The 23,431-nt window shown below is 38.1% G+C and overlaps 1 protein-coding gene across 2 annotated transcripts in view; it reads left to right on the top strand.

Annotated features, from left to right (window-relative positions):
* LOC128641990 (major facilitator superfamily domain-containing protein 1) overlaps nt 1–23,431 on the top strand; it is a 145,673-nt gene that overhangs the window by 48,437 nt on the left and 73,805 nt on the right. Inside the window, exons 1-3 of one of the 2 annotated variants that reach the window (XM_053694621.1) lie at nt 4,390–4,445; nt 4,738–4,777; nt 22,208–22,308. In XM_053694621.1, coding sequence (XP_053550596.1) covers nt 4,756–4,777; nt 22,208–22,308 — 123 coding nt within the window. In that variant the 5' untranslated portion in view covers nt 4,390–4,445; nt 4,738–4,755. Of the gene's footprint in view, nt 1–4,389; nt 4,446–4,737; nt 4,778–22,207; nt 22,309–23,431 lie in introns of those variants that run through there. The other variant, XM_053694622.1, reaches the window with a different exon arrangement.

Genomic DNA, 23,431 nt, shown 5'->3' with positions numbered 1-23,431 from the left:
GTATGGAAAGTTTTTAGTGTGGAATTTTAAAAATATATGGACCCAAACATCCCTAAAATTGCAAAAATCATCACTTTCAAGCAATTTCACTTAGGGATAAAAGCAAAATCTCCCATTGTGCCACTACATTTTCACCACAGCTAGCTCACACAATGACCCCTCTACGATATCACAAAGTCAGTACACCAGTAACACAAGAGGGCAAACACTGAGACAGTCAGTACAGTAACACAAGAGGGCAAACACTGAGACAGTCAGTACAGCAGTAACACAAGAGGGCAAAAACTGAGACAGTCAGTACAGCAGTAACACAAGAGGGCAAACACTGAGACAGTCAGTACAGTAACACAAGAGGGCAAACACTGAGACAGTCAGTACAGCAGTAACACAAGAGGGCAAACACTGAGACAGTCAGTACAGTAACACAAGAGGGCAAACACTGAGACAGTCAGTACAGCAGTAACACAAGAGGGCAAACACTGAGACAGTCAGTACAGTAACACAAGAGGGCAAACACTGAGACAGTCAGTGCAGCAGTAACACAAGAGGACAAATACTCAGACAGTCACAAACAGAACTGGAGTCAAGCTATCAGACAGTTTAAAAATCCAAGTCAAGCTATCAGACACTGTTTTGGAGCTATCAGACAGGTTTAAAACAGTAGTCAAGCTATCAGACACTTATTTGTTAGTACTTTCTTAAGACTATTAAAGGCTGTACCATACATATATGCTAATAAGAAATGTTTTAATGAATACCACAAGCATTTTTGTTATAAATGTCACTCAAATATAAAAAAAAAAAAGTCATATTCCAGCATTTCTCTAAGCGTTAAAAACAAAATTCCGCATTGTGCCACTACTTTTTCACCCACAGCTAGTTCAAACAATGACCCCACTAAGATATCACAAAGTATGGAAAGTTTTTAGTGTGGAATTTTAAAAATATATGGCCCCCAAACGTCCCTAAAATTGCAAAAATCATCACTTTCAAGCAATTTCACTTAGGGATAAAAGCAAAATCTCCCCATTGTGCCACTACATTTTCACCACAGCTAGCTCACACAATGACCCCTCTACGATATCACAAAGTTTGGAGACTTTTTACTTTGGACTTTTAAAAATATTGGGACACATATGTCCCTCGAATTGCATAAATAGGCCCTTTTCAGCAAATTAACTTAGGAATTAAAGAGAAATCTCCCATTGTTCCACTAAAATTTCACCACAGCTAGCTCACACAATGACCCCTCTATGGTATCACTAAGTTTGGACCATTTTTACTGTGGAATTTTAAAAATATTGGGCCCCAAATGTCCCTTGAATTTCATAAATCGTCCCTTTTCAGCAAATTCACTTAGGAATAAAAAAGAAATCTCCCATTGTTTCCACTAAAATTTCACCACAGCTAGCTCACAAATTTTAGTGGAACAATGGGAGATTTCTTTTTTATTCCTAAGTGAATTTGCTGAAAAGGGCCGATTTATGAAATTCAAGGGACGTTTGGGGCCCAATATTTTTAAAATTCCACGGTAAAAATGGTCCAAACATAGTGATACCGTAGAGGAGTCATTGTGTGAGCTAGCTGTGGTGAAATTTTAGTGGCACAATGGGAGATTTCTTTTTTATTCCTAAGTGAATTTGCTGAAAAGTGCCTATTTATGCAATTCGAGGGGACATATGGGTCCCAATATTTTTAAAATTCCACAGTAAAAAGTCTCCAAACTTTGTGATATCGTAGAGGGGTCATTGTTGTGAGCTAGCTGTGGTGAAATTTTAGTGGAACAATGGGAGATTTCTTTTTTTATTCCTAAGTGAATTTGCTGAAAAGGGCCGATTTATGAAATTCAAGGACATTTGGGGGCCCAATATTTTAAAATTCCACAGTAAAAATGGTCCAAACTTAGTGATACCGTAGAGGGGTCATTGTGTGAGCTAGCTGTGGTGAAATTTTAGTGGAACAATGGGAGATTTCTTTTTTATTCCTAAGTGAATTTGCTGAAAAGGGCCGATTTATGAAATTCAAGGGACGTTTGGGGCCCAATATTTTTAAAATTCCACAGTAAAAATGGTCCAAACTTAGTGATACCGTAGAGGGGTCATTGTGTGAGCTAGCTGTGGTGAAATTTTAGTGGCACAATGGGAGATTGCTTTTTTATTCCTAAGTGAATTTGCTGAAAAGGGCCAATTTATGCAATTCGAGGGACATTTGGGGCCCAATATTTTTAAAATTCCACAGTAAAAAGTCTCCAAACTTTGTGATACCGTAGAGGGGTCATTGTGTGAGCTAGCTGTGGTGAAATTTTAGTGGAACAATGGGAGATTTCTTTTTTATTCCTAAGTGAATTTGCTGAAAAGGGCCGATTTATGAAATTCAAGGGACGTTTGGGGGCCCAATATTTTTAAAATTCCACAGTAAAAATGGTCCAAACTTAGTGATACCGTAGAGGAGTCATTGTGTGAGCTAGCTGTGGTGAAATTTTAGTGGCTCAATGGGAGATTTCTTTTTTATTCCTAAGTGAATTTGCTGAAAAGGGACAATTTATGCAATTCGAGGGACATTTGGGGCCCAATATTTTTAAAATTCCACAGTAAAAAGTCTCCAAACTTTGTGATATCGTAGAGGGGTCATTGTGTGAGCTAGCTGTGGGGAAATTTTAGTGGAACAATGGGAGATTTCTTTTTATTCCTAAGTGAATTTGCTGAAAAGGGCCGATTTATGAAATTCAAGGGACGTTTGGGGCCCAATATTTTTAAAATTCCACAGTAAAAATGGTCCAAACTTAGTGATACCGTAGAGGGGTCATTGTGTGAGCTAGCTGTGGTGAAATTTTAGTGGCACAATGGGAGATTGCTTTTTTATTCCTAAGTGAATTTGCTGAAAAGGGCCAATTTATGCAATTCGAGGGACATTTGGGGCCCAATATTTTTAAAATTCCACAGTAAAAAGTCTCCAAACTTTGTGATACCGTAGAGGGGTCATTGTGTGAGCTAGCTGTGGTGAAATTTTAGTGGAACAATTGGAGATTTCTTTTTTATTCCTAAGTGAATTTGCTGAAAAGGGCCGATTTATGAAATTCAAGGGATGTTTGGGGCCCAATATTTTTAAAATTCCACAGTAAAAATGGTCCAAACTTAGTGATACCGTAGAGGAGTCATTGTGTGAGCTAGCTGTGGTGAAATTTTAGTGGCTCAATGGGAGATTTCTTTTTTATTCCTAAGTGAATTTGCTGAAAAGGGACAATTTATGCAATTCGAGGGACATTTGGGGCCCAATATTTTTAAAATTCCACAGTAAAAAGTCTCCAAACTTTGTGATATCGTAGAGGGGTCATTGTGTGAGCTAGCTGTGGGGAAATTTTAGTGGAACAATGGGAGATTTCTTTTTTATTCCTAAGTGAATTTGCTGAAAAGGGCCGATTTATGAAATTCAAAGGACATTTGGGGCCCAATATTTTTAAAATTCCACAGTAAAAATGGTCCAAACTTAGTGATACCGTAGAGGGGTCATTGTGTGAGCTAGCTGTGGTGAAATTTTAGTGGAACAATGAGAGATTTCTTTTTTATTCCTAAGTGAATTTGCTGAAAAGGGCCAATTTATGCAATTCGAGGGACATTTGGGGCCCAATATTTTTAAAATTCAACAGTAAAAACGCTCCAAAATTTATGATATCGTAGAGGGGTCATTGTGTGAGCTAGCTGTGGTGAAAATGTAGTGGCACAATGGGAGATTTTGCTTTTATCCCTCAGTGAAATTGCTTGAAAGTGATGATTTTTTGCAATTTAGGGACATTTGGGGCCCTATATTTTTAAAATTCCACACTAAAAAGTTTCCATACTTTGTGATATCTTAGTGGGGTCATTGTTTGAACTAGCTGTGGTGAAAATGTAGTGGCACAATGGGGAATTTTGTTTTTAACGCTTAGAGAAATGCTGGAATATGACTTTTTTTTTTTATATTTGAGTGACATTTATAACAAAAATGCTTGTGGTATTCATTAAAACATTTCTTATTAGCATATATGTATGGTACAGCCTTTAATAGTCTTAAGAAAGTACTAACAAATAAGTGTCTGATAGCTTGACTACTGTTTTAAACCTGTCTGATAGCTCCAAAACAGTGTCTGATAGCTTGACTTGGATTTTTAAACTGTCTGATAGAGCTTGACTCCAGTCAAACAGAGCACAGGCTACTTTGTATATGATAAGGACACTCGTGACTAATAAATGCTGTGTATATGGTACTACATTATTGTACCGGGTGGGTAAATATGTAGAGCACAGTTTACTTTGATAAGGGCGGGGCTAGATATATACCAGTACCGCTGATCCTTGTACAGAGCGGATCGATGACATCATCACAGGCGGCTCCGTGCTCCCCCCCAGTGGGCGTGGTTAGGAGACTGCTATTAGCTCAGTGTGTTTTTGTTGCCTGTGTATTACAGGGTAAGTCTGTTGCTTTGTGAGACTTGTGTGTGTGCTGATATTAGTACTGTGTATAACACCAAGTGTCTTGGCTGAGTGAGCAATATGATTGTACAGTGTGTGCACTATTGTGATATGTTATTACTAGTGATATTATGTTGTGTCTGGTGCTGCTGTTTGACTTGTGCATTTTATTTGCATGGTCTGTCCTGTCAGGCAGGAATGTTGTGTGATTGTGCTGCTCTGTGTGACTCCTGTACAGTGGTGGCTCTGCTAGTGCAGTCAGTGATCTCTCTTTTGATTATCTTTGCAGGCACAGACAGAAACAGATATGTCTGCCCCGGCTGAGAAAGGTTAGTACCCTTATCTGTGAGGTTTAGGGGGACTTATAGAAAAATAAATGCTAGTGAGTTACCCTAATACTCCGGTTTCACTTGGATCACATGACTTTTAGTTGTACGGTCATGTGATCAACTTTAAATGCTGAGAAAAGCACGTGATCTGAACTCCTATTGCAGGCAAATGGTTATAATCAAATTTATCACCTACTTGTACATTATTAAATCATATTGCCAATTAAAGGATGAAGTTTATTTTGGAGTTTGTAATGTTTTTTATATTTGTATAATTTCACGGATTATGGTAAATACTGCAAATATATATATATATATATATATATATATATATATATATATATACATAACACTAATTAGTTGATTTATTCATTAGTATTTAATTCTAATGTGGTTTGTATGTAAGGGATATAATCATACACTAATAAATGCTCTAATTTGTGTGCAAACAAAATGCATTAATGTGTTAAGAGCATTTGATTATTATATTGTTTGCCTGTATCTGTGTTTAACACCCTCAAATTGATGACAAGGAAGTTGGTTTCTTACTCAAGCTGTTTCTTATTCGTGAAATTCTGTTTCTTATTCATGGAAGTTGGTTTCTTATTCATTTTTTTTGTCAGACTGCTTTAAATTGACTTTAAAATAAAAATATAGGTTTTATTTAAATAATATGATTCATATAATGTAGTTCCACAGAGGTGGAATCCCTTTATACAACAATTGGATATACAAACTGTAAAAAAGGGCAAACGTTGGCACCAATACAAATATTACTATTTTGAATAAGTAACAGATATTTTGAAAGGGTTAATAACCTTTGGGCCACTGATTTCACTATGAATATATACAGGGTAGATCCCCCTCTATGGCATGCAATTGTTTTTAGCCTGGCCCAGTGGTGTTTTGGGCATAGAAATTGATGCCAACACTGGTATTGGTGCTGTATTTACCATTTTTGAATAAGTAACAGATATTTTCAAAGGGTTAATAACCATTGGGCCACTGATTTCACGATGAATATATACAGGGTAGATCTTCCTCCATGCCATGCAATTGTTTTAGCCTGACCCAGTGGTTTTTTGATGCATTAAATGGACTTTCTAAAGATACCATTATTTTTATCATATCTTATAATTTACTCTAATTTTTTTAATAAAATATGAGGAAAAAATGGAAAAAACACACTTTTTCTAACTTTGACCCCCAAAATCTGTTACACATCTACAACCACCAAAAAAATCCCATGCTAAATAGTTTCTAAATTTTGTTCTGAGTTTAGAAATACCCAATGTTTACATGTTCTTTGCTTTTTTTTGCAAGTTATAGGTCCATAAATACAAGTAGCACTTTGCTATTTCCAAACCACTTTTTTTCAAAATGAGTGCTAGTTACATTGGGACACTGATATCTGTCAGGAATCCCTGAATATCCATTGACATGTATATATTTTTTTTTAGAAGACATCCCAAAGTATTGATCTAGGCCCATTTTGGTATATTTCATGCCACCATTTCACCGCCAAATGCGATCAAATAAAAAAAATTGTTCACTTTTTCACAAATTTTTTCACAAACTTTAGGTTTCTCACTGAAATCATTTACAAACAGCTTGTGCAATTATAGCATAAATGGTTGTAAATTATTCTCTGGGATCCCCTTTGTTCATAAATAGCAGACATATATGGCTTTGGCGTTGCTTTTTGGTAATTAGAAGGCTGCTAAATGCCACTGCGCACCACACATGTTTTATGCCCAGCAGTGAAGGGGTTAATTAGGGAGCATGTAGGGAGCTTGTATGGTTAATTTTAGCTTTAGTGTAGTAGACAACCCCAAGTATTGATCTAGGACCATTTTGGTATATTTCATGCCACCATTTCACCACCATATGCGATCAAATTTAAAAAAACGTTACATTTTTCACAATTTTAGGTTTCTCACTGAAATTATTTACAAACAGCTTGTGCAATTATGGCACAAATGGTTGTAAATGCTTCTCTGGGATCCCCTTTGTTCAGAAATAGCAGACATATATGACTTTGGCGTTGCTTTCTGGTAATTAGAAGGCTGCTAAATGCTGCTGCGCATCACATGTGTATTATGGCTAGCAGTGAAGGGGTTAATTAGGTAGTTTGTAGCGAGCTTGCAGGGTTAATTTTAGCTTTAGTGTAGAGATCAGCCTCCCACCTGACACATCCCACCCCCTGATCCCTCCCAAACAGCTCCCTTCCCTCCCCCACCCCACAATTGTCCCCGCCATCTTAAGTACTGGCAGAAAGTCTGCCAGTACTAAAATAAAAGTTTTTTTTTAATTTGTTCTTTTTTTTTTTTTTTAAGCATATTTACATATGCTGCTTTGTAGAATCCCCCCTTAGCCCCCAACCTCCCTGATCCACCCCCAAAACAGCTCTCTTACCCTCCCCCTCTGCATTATTGGGGGCCATCTTGGGTACTGGCAGCTGTCTGCCAGTACCCAGTTTCAAGAAAAAAACGTGTTTTTTTTAAAAAAAAATAGAAATTCTGTAGTGTAGCTTCCCCCCCCCCCCCACAGACAAACCCAAACACCTTAATTGATTTATAAAAAAAACTTTTATTCCTTTTTTTTTTTTGAATTTTTTTTGTTTAACTTTTTTCTGTAGTGTAGCGGTTCCCGCCCGCTCCCGCCCTTCCGTGCACGCGCGTGCGTCAGTGCGCGCCCTTGATTATCCACGCCCACGATCCCGCCCCCCCTGCACGTCACCAAGGCCATCTCTGCACCGGATGGCTTAAAAAGGTTATTGCAGGATGCCTCGATATCGAGGCATCACTGCAATAACCGGAAAGCAGCTGGAAGCGAGCAGGATCGCTTCCAGCTGCTTTCCAGACCGAGGACGTGCAGGGTACGTCCTTGGTCGTTAAGGGTATTTTTTTAGAGGACGTACCCTGCACGTCCTCGGTCGTTAAGGGGTTAAATACGGTCTACAGGTTCTCTTGTGAGAACCTGCAGTTCTAGTCGGTCAAAGGCTGGCAAAATAATTGATAAATCTACTCCTAAGCCTTGGCTGATATGTTATTCTTTAGCAACACAACAAAACCAAAATGTATGCTTACCTGATAATGTATTTCATTCCGGATATGGTGAGTCCACGGCATCATCAATTACTGTTGGGAATATCACTGCTGGTCAGCAGGAGGAGGCAAAGAGCACCACAGCCAAGCTGTGAAAGTAAAGTTTTTTTCGATTATAACACATCAATGCATTCTTTAACAATACAATAATATAATCACTAAGTTTATTTAATCTTTTTTTTTTTTTGTGTAAGTTTTTATATATATATATATTCCTACCCAGTGGCGGTTTTACTGGGGGGGCCAAGGTGGGGCCAGTGTTTAATCAGAGGGGCACATTAAAAAAATTAAACAAATTATATTTAAACATTAAATACTTTAATTTTGCTTTACATTAAAATCATACAAACATTAATTTTGTACAGAAACACACACACCTTGTACACAGTGTACATGCAGCCTGTGGTTCTGCATAGTCTTTCAGGCTGGGGAGGGCATACAGTACTGTACACTCACAGAGCTTGCAGCAGACAAACAAAACCAGCACACTATATTATTTAGCTGTCTGCTGCTTATGTTTTTTATGGTCATTGTGTAACATAACAATGACTTTCATGCAGATAGATATGATGACTTTAGTTTATAGGCACATACCTATTTCTATAGACAAATTTGCAGACATTTATTGTGCCCTGTAATATATAAGGCAACATAATTCTAGGCAACTTATTTTGATGCATTAAATATAAAACTATATCACTATACATGGGAACTACTGCATGAGTGCTGCAACATTACTATAGATAACATTGCTCAGTAGCTCAGTAATATTAATAAAATCACTCTGACACACACAAAGGAAGGTCTCATCATAGGGCAGAAATTGAACAATATGTAGCCTGACACAGGAAACGGTCATTATGTGGGACTCAGTGGGAGTAAAACTTAACCGACACCAGAGCTAATTAATTAGATGTCTGCCCTCTCCTGCCTGTCTGTTCTAGCTGTTAAGTGTTAACATAACGTCTATCTAACGATCTATGTTTTTGTTTTCCTGCTTGCTATACTTTCTTGTTTGAGACAGTCAGTCCACTCCTACCTAAGTTAGGCTCCCCAGTCCCACCGCAGACCACACCGATCAGTGAGTCAGAGTCTCCAAGCCCGGCTGTCGCACTTCTCACCTAACCGTCTGCCACTGGGAGATCACGTGCGTGACTCCCTCAAGCCATGTGCAATAACACAGACAGAAAAGCCGGTCACGTGACTGCTTGGCGGTAAGCCGCCTGTGACCTGTCAAAATATATATATATATATATATATATATATATATATATATATATATATATATATATATATATATATATATAATCTACATATTTGGGCAGCGGCGGACCCTGGGGCCTGTATGTATATTATTATATGTAATAAATATGTGTACAGTATATTATTATTTCAGCTCAGGGGGGGCCAGGGACATTTTTACAGGGGCACCGGCCCCTGTAGGCCCCCCTGTAGAACCGCCCCTGTTCCTACCATTTCCATGATAACTCCTCCCAACCTCTACTTCTTATGTTTCTGTGCTGTGACGTATAGAGCAGTCCCACCCTCTCTATACGGTATCTCAAAAGCCTGTTTACAAAGATCCTTTGAAATGTGCATGCGCGAATCAGCACGCTCAAAGTCTACTGCGCATGCTCTTCTCAGTGAAACCAGCCTCCAATATGCATGCGTTAAAAAACATAGTACTCAATGAATAACTATAATGTATTCATTCAGTACTATGTTATATGCGAAAGAGCCGTCCGTAAAAGCCGATGATGTTTTGTAGTTGTTCCTAAAGAAATAGAATGCGCATGCGCGAAATGGGAGCGCGCTCTGAATAAAACAATAGCGCATGCACAGAATAAGAAGGAGGCGGATGACGTAGATTGAAGGCCGCCTAACGGGTTGAATTTGGGCAGCATAAAAAAAATCAATTATGGCGATAACTAACTTTATTTACACATAAATTGGAAAATAATGAAGAATGAAACTCATATTATTTTTGCACGAAGAATGTTATTGTAGATCGAAAACCAGGTAAGTTTACCTTCACTTTAAGTATCAATCCCCTTCCCACAAACCCCAGTCATTCGAACGAAGGTAAATGGAGAAAAAAGGAGTAACACAACAAGGTGTAGCGGTGCCTGAGGTTTAGTAAAAAATAACTGTCTTAAAATAAAGGACGGGGGCTGTGTACTCACCATATCCGGAAATAAATAAATTTATCAGGTAAGCATACATTTTGTTTTATTTCTTAAAATATGGTGAGTCCACAGTGTCATCAATTACTGTTGGGAAGTAATACCCAAGCTAGAGGAAACAGATGACTTGGGAGGGAAAAGACAGGCAGGGCCGGACTGGGAAATCAAACCAGCCCTGGAAATTTGTATAGACCAGCCCAGCCCCGCCCCCTCCTACACCTCCCAAATCAAAGGTACTGATAAGATAGAAAGCTAACAGACCTTTATTCAGAGACCCATATTTACATACACTCACTGCACCCACTTACATAAAGTATATACCTGTATATGGTACATATACATTTAGTACACATTTGTGGACAGATGCGTCAAATAAATATATAGAGTCACACACATTTTATAATATGGAGTTGAAAACAAACATATAAAACATACACATGCATATGTTTCTCTCATCATGTTTTTAACCCAACGATAAACCCAAATCATGTCAATTAACTTTAATAAACATACTTTTAACATTACCATAAAAAAGAAAAAAAGAAACCTAAACAAACCATCAACTGTTTTACTATGTGCAGAATTAATGCATAACTTTATGAAATTATATATATATATATAATATATACACACACATACATAGATAAACATACATATATATATATATGTATGTGTGTGTGTGCGCGCGTTTGTAGGGATATATATATATATATATATATATATATATATATATATATATATATATATATATATATATATATATATATATATATATATATATATATATATATATATATATATATATATATATATACACACACACACAATTTCTATTCTTTTTTTCCCCAGAAGGGAGGAGCACATTTATCTGACCTTTTCACTTGCTGGAGACACAGCATAACCTGTTACTCTGAGTATGCAATAAAACTAGTCTAGCAGAAAAAAGACTGAGCATTTTTCAAAGTAAAGTAATAAACTTTATAACTTAATACCTACTAGTTGGCTGTCTTCTCCATGCGGAAAGCCCAACCCCCCTCCTTCTGACTTCTGTGCCCAGGAGTTTGTTGTCTGCTATCACTAGTGCTGGATTGGGCTGCAGTGCTTGTATTTTCTAGATTCCCATTATAACAGGACAGAAACTCCCCCGTAAGGAGTAAGGACAATGATCTGTCAAAAGCAATTGTGCTGAAATAACTACTGAATGGGAAGAACGCATGTGCACTATACATTTTCTCTACCCTTCCTGGAAACTGGGAAGGCTTCAATAGACAAACAATTTGCATATGCGCTCTCCCATTAGTTTGGCCGCGGCGCCTGGCCTTTCGCTTGGCTGTTTAGTGGGGTATAATTGGATCTCTCATTGCTTACTGGATAGGAGTCAGAGTTAGTAGATGAAGGTAATTCTGAAATTTTGTGATTTGCAATGTTACCCACTACAGAGGACAACTATGGGAGGTGTTTTAAAAGAAGGCGCTATAAAAGACTGAAACAAATAAATAAAGTAAAAGCCCTTCTATGTTTATTGTGATTAAATTAACACGACTTATATTTCATTTTAACGCTTGCCACTGAGCTGACAGCTGCTCACATACAGTACATGTAAAATGGATCAATTCGGCAAATCAAATGCCTGAATGAGTGGCTGAGCCTGTGCCAGTCTGCAGTGCTGCTTGCTGGCAGCTCTGCCGCTGCGCTTTCTCACAAGTGAGTCACAACTTTGCTGCCTGCGCTCCACACACTTCTGCAGCTGCCCAATCCGGCCCTGAAGACAGGTATACCTAAACATAAGGCAGCACTGCTTGAAGAACCTTTCTCCCGAAAGAGGCCTCAGCCGAGACAAAAGTATCAAATTTAAAAAATTTGCAAAAAGTATGTAAGGAGGACCATGTTGCAGCCTTGCAAATCTGTTCCACAGAAGCTTCATTTTTGAAAGCTCAAAAAGAGGAGTCAGCCCTCGTGGAATGAGTTGTAATTCTCTCAGGAGGCTGCTGCCAAGCAGTATCATAAGCCAAACAAATTATACTTCTCAACCGGAAAGAAAGAGAAGTAGCAGTAGCTTTCTGACCTTTACGCCTCCCAGATTAACAAGCAAACAGGGCAGAAGACTGGCGAAAATCTTTAGTCACCTGTAGATAGAATTTAAAAGCACGCACAACATCCAAGTTGTGCAACAACCGTTCCTTATAAGAAGAAGGCTTAGGACATAGTGAAGGAACAACTATTTCATGATTAATATTTCTATTCCAAACAACTTTAGGAAGGAAACCAAACTTGCATGAAAAACCGCCTTATCGGCATGAAAGATAAGATAAGGTGACTCACACTGCAAAGCTGAGAGTTCCAAGACTCTTCGAGCAGAAGAAATAGCAATAAGAAAGAAATCCTTCAAAGATAACAAATTAATATCTATGGAATGCATCGGCTAAAGCGGAGTCTGCTGCAAAACTTTAAGAACAAGGTTAAAGCTCCAAGGAGGAGCAACAGACTTAAACACAGGCCTGATTCTGACCAAGGCCTGACAAAAAGATTGCACATGTGACACGTCCGCCAGACGCTTATGTAGCAAAATAAAGCAGAAATTTGACTCTTCAGGGTACTGATTGAAAAGCCCTTCTCCAGACCGTCCTGGAGAAAGGACAAAATCCTAGGAATCCTGACCCTATCCCAAGAGTAGCCCTCGGATTCACACCAATAAAGATATTTACGCCATATCTTATGGTAAATCTTCCTAGTAATAGGCTTGCAAGCCTGAATCATGGTCTCAATGACCGACTCAAAAAAACCACGCTTAGACAAAACTAAGCGTTTAATCTCAAAGCAGTCAGCTTCAGAGAAACAAGATTTGAATGATGGAAGGTACCCTGAATCAGAAGGTCCTTCCTCAGAGGCAGTCTCCAAGGTGGGAGAGACAACATCTCCACTAGGTCTGCATACCAGATCCTGCGAGGCCATGCAGGGGCTATTAGAATCACCAACGCTCTCTCCTGTTGGATACGAGCAATGACTCGTGGAAGGAGAGCAAATGGAGGAAATGGGTATACCAGCCTGAAATACCAAGGGACCGCCAGAGCATCTATCAGAGCAGCCTGTGGATCCCTTGACCTTGAACTGTACCTTGGAAGCTTGCCATTCTGCCAAGATGCCATCAGATCCAACTCTGGAACCCCCATTTGAGGCTTAAGCTGGAGACCACCTCCGTATGGAGTTCCCACTCCCCGGGATGAAAAGTCTGTCTGCTCAGGAAATCCGCTTCCCAGTTGTCCACTCCTGGAATGTGGATGGCAGACAGCAATTGTGAACTTCTACCCACTGAATAATCTGAGTCACCTCCTTCATAGCTAATGAACTCTGAGTTCTTCCCTGGTGGTTGATGTAAGCCACTGAGGTTAAGTTGTCTGACTGGAACCTGATAAACCAGTTTAAGGACAGCTGAGGCCAAGCCATCAGAGCATTGTAAATCGCTCTCAACTCCAAGATGTTTATGGGGAGAGCAGACTCCTCACGAGTCAAAAGTCCATGCACCTTTAATGAGTCCCAGACTGCTCCCCAGCCCAGAAGGCTGGCGTCCGTGATCACAATCATCCAGGAAGGTCTCCAAAAGCATTTTCCCTTAGACAGATGTTCCTGAAAAAGCCACCACAAGAGAGTCTCTTGTCGACTGATCTAGATCTATCCTCTGAGACAGATCCGCATGGTTCCCGTTCCAATGACTGTGCATGCATAACTGCAGAGCTCTCAAATGGAATTGAGCAAAGGGAATGATGTTCATGGAAGCAACCATCAGACCAATTACCTCCATACATTGAGCCACTGATGGACGAACAGTAGACTGTATAGAGAGAGGCAAGAGGAAAGAATTTTGGATCTTCTGACCTCTCAGAAATTTTCAATTATCCCTGTGAATAGGAACATCAAGGTATGCATCCTTCAGGTCTATGGCCGTCATGAACGGACCCTCTTGCACTAAAGGAAGAATGTAACGGATAGTTTCCATCTTGAAGGACGGTACTCGTGTCTAAACTTGTTTAGACACTTCAGGTATAAAACATATCGAAAAGTTCCCTCTTTTTTTGGGAACCACGAACAAATTGGAATAGAAACATAGACCCTGTTCCTGTACTGGGACTAGAACTATCACTCCCAGGGAGGAAAGATCCTGTACACATTTCAAGAACCCCTCTCTTTTCATCTGGTCTGCAGATAATCTTGAGAGGTTGAACCTTCCCCTGGGAGGAAAGGTCTTGAATTCTAGTTTGTAACCCTGAGATACTATGTCCACAGCCCAAGGATCTGGGACATCTCATATCCATGCTTGAGAGAACTGAGAAAGTCTGCCCCCCACTTGAACCGATCCCGCATCAGGGGCAAACCCCTCATGCTGATTTGGATTCAGCTGTGGGTTTCTTTGATTGCTGCCCCTTATTCCAAGACTGATTGGGTCTCCAAGAGGACTTGGACTGTTCCTGCTTGTAAGAAGAAGGGGAAGACTTTATTCTGAGCTTACGAAAGGAACAAAAATTACTATGATGTCCTTTATGTCTATTCTTCTTATCGTGAGGTAGAAAAGACCCTTTACACCCGTAATATCAGCAATTATTTCTGCAAGACCTGGTCCAAACAAGGCCTTACCCTTGTAAGGAATCGACAGAAGCTTTACCTTAGAGGAAACATCAGCTGACCAAGACTTCAGCGACAAAGCCCTGCGGGCTAGCACCGCAAACCCAGAAGACTTTGCTCCCAGTCTAATAACCTGCATAATAGCATCAGAAATAAAGGGGAGTCTACCTGAAGAGACTCAGACAGGGCATCAAACCAGTAGGATGCCGCACTTGTCACAGCGGCAATACACACAGTAGGTTGCTATAGGAGGCCATGATGAACATATATCCTTTTCAAATAGGCCTCCAGCTTTTTGCCCGTTGGGTCCTTAAAAGAACAGCTACCCTACTGAAGAGATTGACGTGGAGTACAGTTGGATCCTAAAATCTTGCTTGAAGCGAAGAAATCAAATTTTCTTTAGACACCAAAAACTTCACCTCCTCCATGTTCCAAGGCAAAGAGAATGACGGACTGGGGGTTGTGGGAAGGGGAGTGATACTTAACAGCTTGGCTGTAGTGCTCTTTGCCTTCTCCTGCTGGCCAGGAGTGATATTCCCAAAAGTAATTGATGATGCTGTGAACTCACCATATCTTAGGAAAGAAAACGTTTTGTAATTACAAGGTGTTTAATGTTGCTCTGCTACAAATAAACCGTTTTACAATGTATATAATTGTTTACTTACGCTACAGCTCTCAGCTGTATAGTAGCCTTCCAAGAGTTTCATAGCAAACTCCATGGTAGTCATTGGGGGAAGTGTTCATTATTTCTCATGATGATTATTCATATTATAAGAGGACAACTGATGCCTAATCTGTTTTAGCTGTGGATTCCGGTGATCAACATTTTTATGTTAATAAACTTCATCCTAGAGGGACATAAAAGCCCTCATCTGAAATGATAGACCCTCTTTTTTTTTTTTTTTTCCAGTAAAGGGTCCTTTTAAGATGTGGCTGCTCAGATATGGACTCTGTATGAGCTAGTAGCAATTTCTAAGTAACACTGCACCAAGGTCCTTCACATTGTGTGTGTGTGTTTGAAATCTCTCTTGGCATCCATTTCTGTGCACCATTGGACCAGGATAAAAACAAATGCATGTCATGGAGGGGGATCTACCCTAAATATATTAACAGTAAAACCAGTTGCCCAATAGTCATTAACCCTTTGAAAATGTAATTGACTTATACAAAAATGGTAATTACAGCACCTATGCCAGGGTTGGCATCAATTTATGTGCCCAAAACAACATTGGGCCAGGCTAAAATCAATTGCATGTCATGGAGGGGGATCTACCCTGTATATATCCATAGTGAAATCAGTGGTCCAATGGTTATTAACCCTTTGAAAATATCAGTTACTTATTCAAAAATGAGAATTAGAGCACCTATGCCAGTGTTGGCATCTATTTCTGTGCCAAAAACACAATTGGACCAGGCTAAAAACAATTGTATGTCATGGAGGGTGATCTACCCTGTATATATTCATAGTGAAATCAGTGGCCCAATGGTTATTAACCCTTTGAAAATATCAGTTACTTACTCAAAAATGGTAATTGCAGCACCAATGCCAGTGTTGGCATCAATTTCTGTGCCCAAAACACCACTGGGCCAGGCTAAAAACAATTGCATGTCATGGAGGGGGATCTACCCTGTATATATTCATAGTGAAATAAGTGGCCCAATGGTCATTAACCCTTTGAAAATATCAGTTACTTATTAAAAAATGAGAATTAGAGCACCTATGCCAGGGTTGGCATCAATTTCTGTGCCCAAAACACCATTGTGCCAGGCTAAAAACAATTGTATGTCATGGAGGGGAATGTACCCTGTATATATTCATAGGGAAATCAGTGGCCCAATGGTTATTAACCCTTTGAAAATATCTGTTTCTTATTCAAAAATTAGAATTATTTCACCTATGCCAGGGTTGGCATCAATTTCTGTGCCCAAAACGCCATAGGGCCAGGCTAAAAACAATTGCATGGCATGGAGGGGGATCTACCCTGTATATATTCATAGTGAAATCAGTGGCCCAATGGTTATTAACCCTTTGAAAATATCTATTTAATTTAAAAATGGTAATTACAGCACAAATGCCAGGGTTGGCATCAATTTCTGTGCCCAAAACACCATTGGGCCAAGCTAAAAACAATTGCATGTCATGTAGGGAGATCTACCCTGTATATATTTATAGTGAAATCAGTGACCCAATGGTCATTAACCCTTTGAAAATATCTGTTACTTATTCAAAAATGAGAATTAGAGCACCTATTCCAGTGTTGGCATCAATTTCTGTGCCCAAAACACCATTGGGCCAGGCTAAAAACAATTGCATGGCATGGAGGGGGATCTAACCTGTATATATTCATAGTGAAATCAGTGGCCCAATAAAGAAGAATAATAATATCAGTTAATTATTCAAAATAGTAATATTTGTATTGGTGCCAACGTATGCCCTTTTTTTACAGTTTGTATATCCAATTGTTGTATAAAGGGATTGCACCTCTGTGTAACTACATTATATGAATCATATTGTTATTTAAATAAAAACTATATTTTTATTTTAAAGCACTCTGACCAAAAATTGGAATAAGAAACCAACTTCCATGAATAAGAAACAGAATTTCACGAATAAGAAACAGCTTGAATAAGAAACCAACTTCCTTGTCTTCTCAAATTGGTTAAAAGCATAGTTAAAGTCAGAATTAAGCATCTGGTCCTGAGCTGAACACTGGTGATTTATTGGCTGGGCACATATGCCTCTGATTACTGGCTCACCTGACATGCTCAGTTCAGATACAGCAGTGCATTGCCGCTCCAGAGCTGGCTTTAACGATGTGTTTTAACATTGTTGAGGGATTATAAGCAGTAGTGCTAACTTATTTAAACATTTTATTATTGAACTATGTACCTTATAAACTGGTTATATATCTCTGTAACATTCTCAACTAAATACTTTAAAGGGATATGAAACCTGAAATTTTTATTTCATGGTTCAGAGAGTGCATAAAGTTTTAAACAACTTTCCAATTTACTTCTATTTTCAATGTTGCTTCATTATTTTGGTATCCTTTATTGAAAGAGCAGCAATACACTACTAAACACACTGGTAAGTCAATAATAACAGGCATAAATGTGCAGCCACCAATCAGCAGATATCTCCCAGCCCCTGAGCCTACCTAGGTATGCTTTTTAGCGAAGGATACCAAAAGTGCAAAGCAAATTAGATAACAGAAGGAAATTGGAAATTTGTTTAAAATTGTATGCGCTATCTGAATAATGAAAAAAAAATTGGGGTTCATGTCCCTTTAAGACTATATATACACAAATATACAGTTTACCTTTTTTACTTGATAATTGGCATCCTCTCCTTTACCTTTAGTAGCAATCTTTGAGCATACAGAGCTGACTGTTACTCAAATGCACTCTTAAAAAAGCAAATTTGCTGGTGACAAATATGGACAGTAAATATTTATAATGAACATTAGCTGAATGTATTAATTGAGGCAAGGAATGCAAAGAAACTATGTTAATCAAAAATGCTGGCGCGTATGTTTAAAGGACTAGTATAGTGTTAAAAGGCCATTATAGTCTAGAAATGATATGCTCTAATCTGATAGAATATGTAATTTTAAGACTATCGACCCTGGAGTACTGTATTAGTAACCTCTGCAATGCGGTTAAACACACAGTAGAAATACTTCTCGGGGTTGCAGACCACTGCTGTTCCTGAGTGGAAAAAGCTGCTGATCTAATCGGCAGCACTAGTTTTACATCTGAGTCTTGTGCTGCTGATTAAATGAGCTGGGAACAGCAGTGCTCTGACTTAAAGTATGTGTTAACGGGACACGAAACCCAAATTATTATTATTTTGTTCATTATTCAGATGGAGCATGTGATTTTTCAGCAATTTTCCAATTTACTTATAATTTGTTTTGTTGTCTTGATATCCTTTGTTGAAATGTCTTCATAGGTAGACTCTGGAGCTGCTGATTGGTGTGTGTGTATATATATATATATATACACACACACACACACACCTCTTGGCATTGGCTTTCAGCTAGCGGCCAGTAGTGCATTGCTGCTTCTTTCACAAAAGATACCAAGAGAATGAAGCAAATTAATAGTGAATTGGACATTTTTTAAGATGTTCTATCCTAATCATGAAATAAATATTTTGGGATTTATGTTCTTTTAAAAAAGCATTGCGGGGGTTTAAACATATAGTATCACTGCCACTAGTGTTAGAAATGACATGCTCTATGGATTATTGTATGTAATGACCCTTTAAAGTTTATTATTTGGTAGGTAGGTCCTGTCTGCCTCCACGGCCACACTGTTTTTATTTTTTTAATTTTATTATTATAATTAGGTGGTTCAGAGAACAATGTGGCTGCTTCCCCCAAATGATTTTATACAGTTTGCTCAAAGTTTAATTTGAACATTTACTGCTCCTTTTTAATTTTTATGTCTTTTTAAATCAGCAAAGAAGCTAAAAAATAATCATGGAGCTGATATTCTGAATGATAGAACGCACAAACCACTGATATATAAAACAATTGTATTAAAATATCTTCATTTGATGAGAAATCTGTAATTAGTAAATTTCCGTTAAAATAGTTTGACAGCTTTTAAATGTTCTATTTTTAAGATAACTGTATATTAATTGCATTAGCATGGTTGTACGCTTGTTATGTATTTTCATGACGATTCTTTTAGCCATCCTATATGAACTTGCAATCATACCAATGGTGTTGGACCTTGCTAGAGTGTTGCAGGGTCACATACCTCACACAGATCAGCCCTCAACGAAAACAAAAAGAAGGAAGGATTTTTTTGAACAGGATGTAAATGCAGCTGTCATGATATTCTTCATTTTTAGCTTTTTTTTTTTGCAGTTAAGCATTTGCTTAAAATATTATCAGGCCAAAGATGACAGGATTTCAGATTTCCTTAGGATGCATTTTCTAGACACTGAACTTTGAAATCTGTTGAAACATTAACCCTCTCAGTGTTCTCCACAGAACTTTTTGCCAGCTGGGGGGCATTATGAAGTAGCTGGGTGTAATATTTTCTATTATACCATTTTCTGCTATCCAAAGCACAAATTAATTGCATACTTTAACATAAATGTATTTAATGATAATTTGTACAATAAAAATTAAACATTTTTAATATGAGCTAATTTTAGCTTAATATTGGCTAAAGTTTTAGCCGGATAGTCAGTAAAATCAGCCGAGTGGTGCACCCGCTAAAAGGCCCTGGGGAAAACACTGCCTCTCACACCTATGTTTTAGATACTTTAATAATGAGTAAAATTCTAATTTTTATTTAGCATAGCTTCATTGAAAGAAAAGATTAAAGTGAAAGTCAACCCTAGCCTTTTACAAATGCTAGGATTGACTATTGAAACAAATAAAGGGGACTTTCATTCATGTAGTATAGTACTGTATAAAAGTTTTCATGAAGAAAGTTTCTTTATTTTTTCAAATGATCGTCGTTCTGAGCTGCTACAGCATCACACGGCAGATCGCTGTTTTCACCTCTTAGCCAATAGCCATGCAGTATATCCGGCTCCCAAGGGCGCCAAGCCGGATTTACTGCATGGCTATTAGCTATGAGGTGAAAACATCACCTCTCTCTAGCAAAACGGCGATCTGCTGTGGGCTGCCGTAGCAGCTCAGAGCTGCGATCTCTTGAAACAAATAAAGGAGCTTTATTTGTTTCAATCGTCAGTCCTAGTGTTTGTAAAACGCTAGGGTTGACTTTCACTTTAATATATATTGTAGTGTGTAGTGTAATTAATAATTTGTTTAGCTACTTTACAGTATACTTTTTTATTTTTATTTTTTTAAAAATTTGCTTAGCTCTTTTTTTTAACTCAGAGAATTGTTTAATGGGCCACAGTACTGATCTTGGAGGAACGTATCCTCTTCGCATGCTGGAATCGCAGTTGTAGAACAAAGAGCTAGGCAGCCTTGTAATATACTGAGAATGTCCTAAGCAAACTATTAAGTACAAATTCGTAGAATAGATTGCGCTTGAATGTCCATTAAAGGGACAGTCTAATGAAAATTAAACTCTCATGATTCAGATAGGGTATGCAATTTTAAACAACTTCCCAATTTACTTTTATCTTCAATTATTCTTTGTTGAAAGCTAAACATAGGTAGGCTCATATGCTAATTTCTAAGATCTTGAAAGTTGCCTCTTATCTCAGTGCATTTTGACAGGTTTTTTTTTACAAGTTAGACAGCACTAGTTCATGTGTGCCATATTGATAACATTGTGCTCACGGCCGTGTATTTATGAGTCAGCACTTATTGGCTAAAATGCATGTCTGTCAAAAGAACAGAACAGTTTGCAGAGGCTTAGATACAAGGTAATCACAGTGGTAAAAAGTATATTAATATAACTGTGCTGGTTATGCAAAACTGGGGAATGGGTAATAAAGGGATTATCTATCTTTTTAAACAATACAAATTCTGGAGTAGACTGTGCCTTTTTAATATAATAAAAACAATTACTTTAACCCTATTGCAGCTCTTTCCAGGGACCAAAGAGATTTGTTTATGGTTATTAGTTAGTTTCCAAATGAAAAAAAATTGTCAGAATTTTTTTTTTTTTTTTTTTTACCCAAGCAATCGGCAAACAACTTAAAGGGACACAAAGGGCATCATTAAACTTTAATGATTTAGATAGAGCGTGTCATTTTAAGAGTCTTAATTTTAATTATGTTATAAAATTACTCTATTCTCTATATTTTGTTAAACAATATGCCTAGGTAGGCACAGGAGCTGCAGTGTATTACAGTGGAACAAGCTGCTAATTTTTGGCTATGCACATATGCTTCTTGTCATTGGCTCAGCAGATGTGTCTAGCTATCTCCTAGTTGTGTTTTGCAATTCTAAAAATGGCTGACTTTTTTTCAGTCTTTGCTGTCCAGAGAAGCCTCATCTTATTGCATATGATTAAAGTAAATGTAAATTTTGATGCTAAAGTGCCCGGTTTTTAAAAATTTGATTAAAAACAGGGGCACTTTAATTCATCAAAATTTGCATTTCACTCCTGTTGTGATAAAAAAAAAACTTACCTTTTTAATCTTGACAGCCGCTCCAGCTTCCTCCACCCGTCGCAAAGCCTCTTCCTGGGTCTAAAATGAGGAATCCGGCTTCCTCCAATCACAGCATTGAATTAGACACTGATTCCCCCGGGGGGGGGGGGGGGGGATGCCGTGATTGGAGGATGACCCATCCATCATTTCTGACATCAGAAATGGCTTTGTGATGACTGGAGGAAGCTGGAGCAGCTGTCAAAAAAAAAAAGGTAAGTTTTTTTTCCTCCTTCACAACAGGAGTGAAATGTAAATTTTGATGAATTTAAGTGCCCCTGTTTTTAATCAAATTTTTAAAAACCGGGCACTTTAGCATCAAAATTTACATTCACTTTAAATATAGGGAATATTAGAATATATAACTTTATGTAGAACTTCTTTTATTCATGGAGGTATCATGAGTTTCATTTATGTCTATTGTTTTTTTTAGCATATTACAGGTTTCTGGTGCTGTTCTTCAACTGCCTGCTCACGTTTGGTTCGTACTTTTGCTTTGATATCCCCAGTGTGCTACAGGACCAGTTCCAGGGGGTGAGAATCTGAGTATCTTCATAAGTTTACTTAGAGAAATGTTATTTACATACAAGACCTGTTTAACCCCTTCCCGTCATTAGGACGTTCCATGCCATTCTAACTGTGCTGGGCTTTAGCGTCATTAGGACGGCATGGAACGTCCTAGCCGTTTGGCTGTACTGAAGCCATAACGGCTTCTTAACTGGGATAGGCAAGTCATAGGCACTCCCCCCTGACCCGGTCTCATCATTGAAATCACGCGATCGCATGAACAATCGCGTGATTTCAATTTTTACTTATTTTTTTTACATTGAAACTTTGTTCCGATGTAGACAAATAAGACCTAGCGGGAAAGGGGTTAAAGAAGCCTATTTATACATTTTCCTTCTACTGGTTTCTTTGTTGGGGTGGAATAAGTCAATCTATTTGTGGTTACGGATATGATTGCTAAATGTTTACCACTAACTGGACATCTCTAAGTTACAAACATTGATACATTATGACAGGTGTTGTCTCGTGTAGTTATATACCACTATTTAATACTGTACAGGAGTCATGTGATTAAATGCAGTTCTTAAAGGGACAGTGTACTGTAGAATTATTTTCCCATAATGTGTTCCAATGACTTGTTATATTAGCTACAGTATAACATGATGGATTGCTTCTTTAGGTTTTTTTTGTATATGAAATAGATTATTTTGATTTTTGAAACCACAGCACTTTAAAAGGGGTTGAGCTTGCAGGGAAATCAGATCTCCTTATTTTATCACAGGCTTCCTTATGTTATCTCTGTCTGTATACCAAAACCCATTAAATCTATTTGCCATAGAGCGGTTTGAGCATATCCCATGGTATTCAGATCCCTGACCCTTCTATATGCTGCGTAGTGACTGTTTGTGCAAGGGAAAATTCAATTACCCTTCACATTTATATTAAGTAGCATATAAACAATCATTTCTTCACTTACACAGCATTTTGTCACTCCTTGTTTTAGTGACTAGCACAGAAACCTCTTTCTCATTACCAAATTACTACCCACACCTCAACATACTTCAATTATTCTCTTGCATGATTCTCCCCTTACTTTTTAACTGAATTATTTGTTAATAAATATAGGATTTTCAGTTGCAAATCTTCCACT

The sequence above is a fragment of the Bombina bombina genome, chromosome 11, assembly GCF_027579735.1.
Source record: "Bombina bombina isolate aBomBom1 chromosome 11, aBomBom1.pri, whole genome shotgun sequence".
Taxonomy (NCBI): Eukaryota; Metazoa; Chordata; class Amphibia; order Anura; family Bombinatoridae; genus Bombina; species Bombina bombina.
This window is presented reverse-complemented; position numbering and strand designations above follow the sequence as displayed.